Source organism: Lontra canadensis, unplaced genomic scaffold, assembly GCF_010015895.1.
Source record: "Lontra canadensis isolate GAN:19392208 unplaced genomic scaffold, GSC_riverotter_1.0 scaffold250, whole genome shotgun sequence".
Lineage (NCBI taxonomy): Eukaryota > Metazoa > Chordata > Mammalia > Carnivora > Mustelidae > Lontra > Lontra canadensis.
In genome coordinates, this window is record NW_022631244.1 from 302,862 (window position 1) to 313,255 (window position 10,394).

At 41.2% G+C, this 10,394-nt stretch overlaps 1 protein-coding gene and 1 pseudogene across 12 annotated transcripts in view; both read left to right on the plus strand.

Annotated features, from left to right (window-relative positions):
• LOC116862506 (intraflagellar transport protein 80 homolog) overlaps positions 1-4,629 on the plus strand; it is a 117,374-nt gene extending 112,745 nt beyond the window's left edge. For all 12 annotated transcript variants that reach the window (XM_032849827.1, XM_032849833.1, XM_032849836.1 and 9 more), the window contains one exon: positions 4,189-4,629. In XM_032849827.1, the coding sequence (XP_032705718.1) occupies positions 4,189-4,299 (111 nt within the window). In that variant the 3' untranslated portion in view covers positions 4,300-4,629. The remainder of the gene's footprint in view (positions 1-4,188) is intronic.
• Positions 4,630-7,513: 2,884 nt separating this feature from the next.
• Positions 7,514-8,130, plus strand: LOC116862518 (annotated as a pseudogene).
• Positions 8,131-10,394: the final 2,264 nt, after the last annotated feature.

Genomic DNA, 10,394 nt, shown 5'->3' on the forward strand with positions numbered 1-10,394 from the left:
TCTGGCAAATAAAATTCACTCTACCGAATATATTCTGTACAAGAAGAAAAGCAGAAAACCAGGAAATGTTTAAAACATTATTCCAGGAGAAAGAAAACAGTGGAAATATAAACAAACCAATAGCTTGGGGGCTATTTCAGAAGGTATAGAATTTTGAAAAAGATCGAGAAGTTCAGACAAACCACTTTAGGCATAGCTACTTTCTAAGCTCTTTTGTAGGTTTTAAAGCCTTATAATTTTATGAGGTCCTGAGACACAAAACCCAAGAGAAATTGTTAGGTGATAGCTCATCTGCTAGGTAGTTACCTTTTCTTTATTCAATATTTATTGAGCACTTTGGGCAGACAATGTACTCCCCTTGCTACTTTGAATATAAAAGTAAACATGGCAGACACTGACCAGGTAGAAGATTACCATAATAGATCCACCAGAAGATGGAAATGGTAAGATTAATGTAAAAAAAAAAAATCGATTGTAAAATCAAGAGAACACTGTGGCTCGGGGTGGGAGGAAAGGTGGTTAAGTTGGCCAGCAAGACATTTGAGAGCAACTTCAACATTTCTAATATGGGTGACTGGTAGATGGGATACCATTAATAGAGATACCATTAATCTAGATAAGGAACATGAAAATATACATGTTTTAGACCTTTTGAGTTTGAATACATGAAAATACACATTTTTTGTTTGAAGTACCAGTGGGGTATCCAGACGGAGATATCTAATGGGCAATTGGAAATATAATTGTGAATACTGAAGATATCGACAAAGGAGTAATCAGGACATGATAAATAGATTTATGGTCATGACCATGTAGGCATAGTTGAAGCTGTGAGTTGATGTGATCTCCTAGGGAAAGTATAAAAAGGTTGTGGTTGGAACCCTGATGAATACTAACAGTTAGGAGGTTGTCTAGGGAAAAGATACAGGAGGGGAAAAGGGGAAAAGAACATTTAGAAAACTGGAAAAAACATTTAGAAAGGAGAGCGCAAACCAGGAGCGAGTGATACACAGTCTGAGAGATTTTTCAAAGCGCTGTGGTCAACAAAGTCCAGGGAATGCTTCTACACTAGGGCCGTTTTCTTCCTTTTGTCATAATGCTCTTCCCCAGATATATACATGGACTCATTTGTCTCTTGTAGGTCTTCAAATCAGCTTCTCAGGGAGGCCTTTTCTTACCACTCTGTTTGAAACATAACACCCATTCCCTCCAGCGCCACCCCTGGCACTCACTGTTTCCCTTCCCTGTTTTCAAAACTCTTAACCACTTCTCACATTTTGTATATTTTTATAGACTCCATTGTTACCTTTGCTATTCTTTCTATGAAGACTGATTTTTATCTTTTTGTTCACTGCTGAATCGTTGCACCTAGAACAATCTTTGGCATATAGTAAGCACCAAATATTTTTTGACTGCGTAGTTGAATCATATATAGGATAAAGAATAAAAATACTTAATGGTGGCATTAGTGAAAAGTTTATGAAGTATAGTAGGAACATGGTCACATTACAATGCTCTGGGGAGAAGATGAGAGTCAGGAATGAGAAGAATGAGAGTGGTGGTTTGCAGGGAGACAGTATTGAGGGGCAAGGATGGTAAGGAGCAGCCAGTGAAGAGAAGGAAATTGAATATATAAGTGATAACTGAAGGCAGATGTCCCAGTGGAGTGGAAGAAGATGGGATCGGGGACATATGTGAAGAGGTTAGCCTAAGACAGAAGGGAAAGAGCTAGAGATGGATACGGTTGTAGGTAAGTTTGTGTGAAGAAGGAAATTAAGTGAATTCATGTCTGATGGCCACTGTATTCTTTGTAAAGAGGAAGCTGATTTTCAGCAGAGAGTAAGAAAGCGGATGGAAAGCCATTTGGTATGATTTTGAAATTACTTCCATGTGAATAAGAAGAATTTACCAGGGACTAGAATAAGAAGTGCCAAATAGTACTGACCCTCCCTATAGTATAAAAAGATGTATCTTCACGTAGAAGTCAGTCACTTGAAAGTTGTCATGAGTACATCCTTATCTAATACCCACTAGTAAAAATACTCTAAGAACCAAATTATCTGTAGAATACTATTCTAAAACTGGATTAATGCCAGAGTGAAAATGAAACATTTATTTTCAGTAGGATAGCTATCAACTGACACCCTCATCTGTACTATGACAAGTGACTAATACAGATGTCATCAATTTGCTTGATGGACTTCTGGTGCAACAGAGTGACAGTTGTGTAGTGCACAGTTGATGTATGGTTTTATTGTGATGAATTTGAGAAACATGTGTAAGTCAATTCAAGGCTGGAAGAAGGCCAAGACATTAATCAAGTTTTGTCTTTCTCTTTGCGAATGTTTTGTTAGACATAGAAACGAGTGTTTTGCCATTTAAAAATATCAAGCTCTGACCTGATTGAAAAATCAGTCTTTCAGATAATTTAACATTTGTTCTACCTTTCAATGAGCTGTCACTTGCGTCTTACCACAGACATTCATCTTCTATGAGTAAGCAGGATTCTTTTAACTCATCTATTTTATATATTATAGACAAGTATATGGAATTATCTTCTTTAAAAAAAATTGACCCAAATATCCACAAATTACAGAAATTTAGTTGAAGGATATTAGAATAAAAAAGAACCACATACTTAGTTCCATCAACTTGCAGCACAAAATAAAAGAGGCGTGGGGGCACCTGGGTGGCTCAGTTAAGCTCTGACTCTTGATTTCCACTCATGTCATGATCTCAAAGTTGTAGGATGGGCCTGCTCTGGCTCCACGCTCAGCAGAGTCTGCTTGAGATTTTCTCTCTCTTTCTCTCTCCCTTTGCCCCTCCCCCACTGTGTACGTGCTCTCTCTCTCCCATCCTCCCTCTCTCATATAAAGCTTTAATTAAAAAAAAAAAAAAAGGCATGAGGTCCTGATAAGGTTAAATTAATCTCCCAGGTACTTGAAAGAAATCCACTCAGGCAGCATGTAATATTTCAGTCTGGTTTAATGCTGCTTATTTCACACAATTCTGCTATGTGGAGGTGAAAAACCTATTCACTTTTGGCTCAGTCTCAAAGTTTGGGTTTATTTCATTGTAAATCATTTAGCTTAATCTAGGCCCCAATTTTTCTGTGTCTTTCCTGAGAGAATACACATTCCTAAAGCAGTGATCTCCAAACTTTTATAAACAATAGAATGCTTTTTCCTAAAGAAATTGTTCATAGAACTCAGAGCGGAGTCCATTGCTAACATCCAGTGTAATGAGCTTAGGGGAAAGGTAGGGCAGAGAGGGTACTGCATCATGGATCAAAGGGAAGAACAGGGGTGCCTGGCTGACTCTTGACCTCCCAGTTGTGAGTTTGAGCCCCAGGTTGGGCCTAGAGTTCTAAAAAAAAAAAAAGGAAACAAGAATGGTACCACTTGTGATTGTTTTGTGTCCCAGCCTTGCTTACCCACTGTGCTTCCTTTAATATCTTTTTTGCCATTGTCTAAACCATCACCATGTCTATATTACTTAAAAAGTTGTTGCCAAGCGGCCACTTTTTCAGAGTATGCTCAGAAAAAGCAAGTGCTCCTCTATCCTTCCTTATAGCTAGGCTTCTAATGGAAACCTCGGTATTTAAGAGGTGAAGTGCTAACCCATGGCTTCATGGCAAGGACCCTGTCCATTTTTCCCCTTTTTCACCTCCTCTTGTCCCTGAGGCACCAATGCTGAATCCTAAGACTCCATGGGACTCTTTAGATGTACCTTTTATAAATAGCTACAACTAGATTTTGGTCTTTTCAATCATAATAAGAGTCTTTGCCTTTTGTTGTGGTAATTGTTCTCTTCGATCTTATTCTTAAAGGTATTTTTTAGCATTATTTTATGACTTGTCTTTCATGCTCTCTTTTTTTGCTAGTGATTTTTTTTTAAATTTTTATTTATTTATTTGACAGACAGAGATCACAAGTAGGCAGAGAGGCAGGCAGAGAGAGAGGAGGAAGCAGGTTCCATGCTGAGCACAGAGCCCGATGCGGGGCTCGATCCCAGGACCCTGAGATCATGACCTGAGCCGAAGGCAGAGGCTTAACCCACTGAGCCACCCAGGTGCCCCTTTGCTAGTGATTTAGAAGCTATTCTATTTTTGTTTGCTCTTGGTTACTTTGAATTAAGCAAAAATATGTTATACTATATCAGTATGTTTCTTCTTTTCTTCTTTTACAGCTCCAAATAGATTGGGAGAAAGTCAGAGCCAAAATTGAGATGGAAATTACTAAAGAACGAGAGCGATCATCAAGCAGCCAGTCCAGCAAGAATACAGGTCTAAGGCCCTAAATTTCTTGCTTACCTCGAAGAAGTTTTACCTTTTGAAACTAATTCTGATTAATCAAGGATTATCATATTTTCAGTGCTAAAAAAAAGGCAGTATCTTTAAGTATAAGCACTTGCTATGAAATACTAAAAGTACATTCAAAAAGACTAATCACAAAGTAATTGACATAATTTCATCTTTTGTATATTTTAGTCCAATAATTAGCAAAATATTCCTATATGTTTATGTAGCGTTGCTTACATTCCAGTTTTTTGTCCATTATTTTATCCCTGAATCTTCAGCATGAGCAAATATTAATTCTGATAATAAAACATTGGACTCTTAAAAATGTACATTGTCATTAATTTTTATTCAACCTCTAAATTATAAGATGTTCCAAAAGTTTATTTATACAAGAAAAATACATGAGGATGGATTTATGAAAATGTATGTCTATTTGTACATCAACGTTCATAGCAGGATTATTCACAGTCGCAAAAATGTGGAGAAAAAAGATGTCTATCACCAGATGAATGGATAAACAAAATGTGGTAGACACATACAGTGGAATATTATTCAGCCTTTAAAAGGAAGGAAATTCTGACACATGCTACATGGATGAACCTTGAAAATACTGTGTGAAGTGAAATAAACCAGACTATCATATGACCCCACTTATATGAGGTGCCTACAGTAGGGAAGTTCATTGAGACAGAAGAAATAGTGGTTGCCAGGCTCTGGGGGGAGGTGGCAATGCGGCGTTATTGTTTAATGAGTACAGAATTCCGGTTTGGGATGAATGAGGTCTAGAAATGGTGATGATGGTTGCACAGCACCATGGGTATACTTAATGCCACTGAATTGTACACTTAAAAATGGTTAAAATGGTAAATTTTGTTCTTACCATTATTTTAGAAATATATCTAGCATGGGCAAAAAATTTTTTCCTCATTCCTTTCCTGACTTGAGAATGTTCAGGCACTAGGTCCTGGAGTCTGAATTTGTGAAAATCTTAAATGATAAACCTTTTTGTCTACCTTAATTCAGTATGTCCTAAAATTGTTGCCACAAAAGCTTTTGATCACTAACACAAATACTCTTTAGAAAAAGTCCTCCATGAAGTAAATTTTGGAAAGGTAGATTATAGACTGGGTATATGCATATGCATTAGAAAGTGATTACCTCGGGATGCCTGGGTGGCTCAGTTGCTTGAGCGGCTGCCTTCGGCTCAGGTCATGATCCCGGGGTCCTAGGATCGAGTCCCGCATCGGGCTCCTTGCTTGGTGGGCAGCCTGCTTCTCTCTCTCCCTCTGCCTGCTTGTGCCCTCTCTCTGTCTCTGTCAGATAAATAAATAAAAATCTTAAAAAAAAAAAAAAAGTGATTACCTCTCTCACCCCCATTTTAATGAATATATTTAGATTTCTTTTATGAAAATGTTTCTGACTTTTCAGCTTATTTCTTTTCTTTTCTGGAACGTTGAAATGTTCTGTTCTTCATCCAGCTGCTGGGTGTAAGAGTGAGTTCAGTTTGTGAGATATGATTGAGCAGTTTTCTTATAAGTTGTACTTATTTATATGTTTTATATTGTTATATTCCAATAAAAAGTTTAAAAAGAAAAATGGTTAAAAGGGTAAATTTTGTATTTATTTTACTATAATTTAAAAAGTTAAAAAAATATAATGAAATATGTCTGCATTCTAACAATTCTGATACTAACAAGGTGTTCTACAATTCAATTCTGACACTACCCAGAGTTAGTATCAGGTCCCACAAACTAGAGGACAGGATCCCCAACCAGACTGCTCTTATTTCAGTTGCCAGCTATATGCGGGGACCCCAGGATAGCCACACTTCTGACTTGGCTGCAAATTTGAGGATTCCTACTATACCCACTTTAGGTTTGATAGTTCACTATAATGACTCACTGAGCTCACTAAAATGCTTTACGTTCAACTACAGTTTTATTATAAAAGATACAACCCCGGAGCAGCCAAGTAAAAGAGGTGCATAGAGCGAGGTCCAAGAAAAAGGAGAGATCTGGGGGGAAAGCAGGACAGCATAGAGTTCCATGCCCTCTCTTCATGTGATCCAGGACCGTCATCCTCCCCGTACATTGATGTGCTCACCAACCAGGATGCGCTCATAGGCCTTGCTGTCCTGAATTTTTTATCAGGGTTTTATTACATAGGTATAATTGATTAAATCAGTGGCCACGTGATCGAACTCTTTGTCTCCTTGGAGGTCAGGTGGCTGAAAGTTTTAGCTCTCCAACCGTGTGGTTTTTCTGCAGGCCAGTCCTCATGCTGAAGTTGTCTAGCCCCCATCACTCACTCACACACCCCACACATATGCCTCATTAGCATAACAAAGATACTCCTATCATTAAGGAAATTCAAAGGGTTTTGAAAGTTCTGTACCAGCCACCCCCTACACACTTCACCTCAGACCAAATATATTCTTTATTATATCACAAGGCATCCCCTGGTCTTTAAGCATGGGATCTTTTATGGCAAGGTACAAACCTGACTGAGCATAAAAGATACAGCAACATTTAGAAGAGTCAATGTGGGGTAAGGAAAGGAAGCTATTAATCAATTTCCCAAAGCATTTGTTTATCAATAGCAGTATTATCTTTTCAACAATGCCAGTGTGTAATAACGTATCACATTATCATAGACATAACCTGAAAAATAAGAGTCAAAAGATATTGGCACATTACTAGAGTCCCATCCAGTCTCTAATAATTAGTTCAATCGTGTTCACATCCTAGGACCAGAATGTCTCTCAGTGAGTGCACTTAGGGTTGCAAGTTTCCTTACATTTGTCAAGTTTCAAAAGCAGGAGTGGTTTCAGCTTCACACTTTCAGGCATGTGGTATAATTGAGCTAAAAGACAATCTCATCTTTTGCTCCAAGCTTCTTTCCAAGCATTAATACTGGAATTTTCTCATTGCAAAACAAATTTATTCTTAGCCAGTTTTCCTCCTCTCCATCTATACCCAAACTTTTTCACTTTTGAAAAGTACCTTAGGTTCAGCCACTATGCTGGTCTAGATTGCAAGCAACAAACAAGCCTAGCAAGTGCCTCCCCCTTAGCCTGCTCCCATTCATGCAGGATAGGGTTATACAGGCACAGACCTAGTCGGGTATTTCTATCCATAGGCTATATGGTTTATTCATTGTTAGCTCCTAAAATTGCCAGATAGAAAGCACAGCCCACCCATCAGGCCCTTAGGAATGCTGACAAATATTTTAAAACAGTTTGTTGCTCGGCCCACCCCGAGATACGGCTGCATGGTTCGGTAAGTGGTGCATGTGACCCTGGAGATCGTGGTGGCCTGGCTCTGTGTCCCCGTGGTCATCAACCTGCTGAGTCTCACGCGGGTCATGAACACCCTCCCAGGATCATCAACACATAGAGCACCTTCGGAAGCATCACCAAGGAGAGCACGGAGGTCATCCTGCAGGGCACAGTCAGCCCCAACAGCAGCACGCCTGCCACCCTGTGGGAGGACTATGAGTTCAAGTGCAAGACGGGTGATGCAGGGCGGCGGCCAAGCTTCATCTCCCCCCGCCACCACCACCTGGACTGGCTCATGTGGTTCCCGGCCTTCCAGACCACACGGTCTACAAAGCACAGTAAATGGATCATCCTCCTGGCAGCGAAGCTCCTGGCCAGTGATGCCACAGCTCTGTCCCTACTGGCCCTCAGCCCTCCGGAAGACAGGGCGCCTCCCAGGTGGGTCCAGGGAGAGCACTCCAGGTACAGGTTCAGCCTCCCTGGAGGCCCGCACACTGCCACAGGGAAGTGGTGTGTCGAAGGCCTGGAAAAAAAAAAAAATTCCTCCTTCTAGCGCTGTAGTTGCAGCCTTGGCCCAGGGACCACGGCACCAGGTAGGAAAAAGTAAATTGAGGTGATGTGGGAAAGGAAAAACAAAGTATAGTAGTTTTACCAGGATCCTGCTCCACCCATTGAGTCCAGATCCAGAATAATGGGAACACTCCCCTAACCCCTCATGTTGAACGTGAGCACACACTCGTGAAGGCATGTAAACCAGCCTTTTTTGACTCTCTCCACCCCCCCCCCCCACCCCCATTTAGATAACCAGTGTTTGATGGCCTGTTCTAATTCTTTACCAAAGTACTAACCTGAGGAAGATATAGGAAGGAGTCCCTCTTTATCTGTGGTGTTTGTTTCCACCGTTTTAGATACTGGTGGTCAGCCATGGTCCAGAAACAGGTGTTCCTCCTTCTGACCTATTGTCAGATGGTCAGTAGTCGCCAAACACCATATCCCAATGCCTACATCATTCTCCTCACTTTATCTCATCACAAGAAGGGTGAGTATAGCACAATGAGATATTTTGAGAGAGTGAGAGAGATGACATTCCCATAACTTTTATTGTAGTATATTGTTACAATTGTTCTGTTTTATTAGTAGTTCTTCTCTTATTGTGCTTAATTTGTAAATTATATGTTGTCGTCGGTATGTATGTATAGGAAAGAATATAGTGTACTTAGAGTTTGGTGCTACCTGCAGTTTCAGGTATGCATTGGGGATCTCAATGCATATCTCCCTGTGGACAAAGAGGGCTACTGTTTTTCTCTGCCCACTATTGGACAGGATGGGCTGTAGAGTGTGTTCCTTGGTCTGAAGAAATGTGACTCAGTGGTCCAGATCAGTGCAATACCTTCTACTCCGGTTCTTCCATAGTACTCTGAACCTTTGCCTCAACCACCCGGTAAGCAAAGCTCAGCCCAGAGTCAGTGTCCATTTCTGTCAGGACCCACTTGTAGCCCCCAGTGCTCCAGGCATCAGTCGGACTTGCCGTTGTGCACAAGGACTCCCTGCAGAGCATCTTCCCCATAGCCATCTGCAGTCCCTAAATCTCTCTTGTTGGCAGACAGAACAGTTCCTGTTGGCATTTTGTGCCTCCACTGATGCAAAAGGAATATGTCTAGAGTCAACCCCTCTCTGCATTGTTTGAGTTCACTCACTTGATTAACCCCGTGGCTACCTCAAGTGGCACACCTGGGTGTCTGCTCACCATTTGTAAACATCTTCTGATGCTGAAAAGGGGTTCTTCTGATGGGCATTGATATGGCCTGTTTGAATGTACCCTTCAGATTTCCACAGTGATTTCCATATGGCCATGCCCCGGAAGAGCACCCCGTTCGTAGTCCAGTCTTCCACTGCCCATCCACCGCACCGTATGGCCAGGCCATTCCAGTGCCTGTGAGTAGGTCAAAATCCAGACATAACGGTAAACAGCGTGCAGTGCAGCTCACTGAGCCAATTTGCTTTTACTTTTTTCGATCTGAGTGGTGGCCTTCCAAACCCAGTGTCTTGTGTTCACGTTGGAACTGCCGTCCATAAGCCAAGCAGCTGTTTATTGGTCTGGTGAGAGCTGTTAACAGGCTCTGTGCGAGTGATGCTAGAATCTTGCAGGTCCTCACGTGGTTCCAGAGTCAATCCTGGGGAAGACAGGCTACCTGCTCATGAACATGCTGTGGAACTCCGTGCGTTGCCCTGATGGTGTGTTCCTGCTCAGACCATTTCTGTTCTATGACAGAATCTCCTTGGCGCTGCCTTCCTCTTAGAGCATTTCTCTGACATCACCCAAGATATCCTTATTTTATGTTTTTCAGTCAGAGGCAATTTCAATTAGTGTCTGGTAGCAAGCCAGTCATTGCCCCTCCAAATGGAAATTGTCTTGTATAGAGTTCCAGTAGCTGTCACTGGGAGGTGCTCCCACACTTTTGTCACAAGCCCCAGTCTACACTCCACATGAGGCTCTTGCACAGAGATCTGTCCCTACCAGCACTCTAGCCTCTGTTCTATATTGCATGGGCCTGAGCAATCTTACTCATTCCCATTTAGCGTGTCTAATGACTATGACTTGAAGGAAGGATTTACATGACTTCTGTTTTACAATGCTAGGTTTATGCTCCCCGGTCAGACACAATATCCATTCCCTTAATTCATTCCGGTAAGAGTCATAACCACCTCACATAAAGCTTGTTGAAAAAGATCAGGTTTTGTCCAGACTGTTACCTTAATCCCATTACCCCTTGGATTCCTCTGCCCTCTCCTCTCCATTATTCTTCCAGCATATCA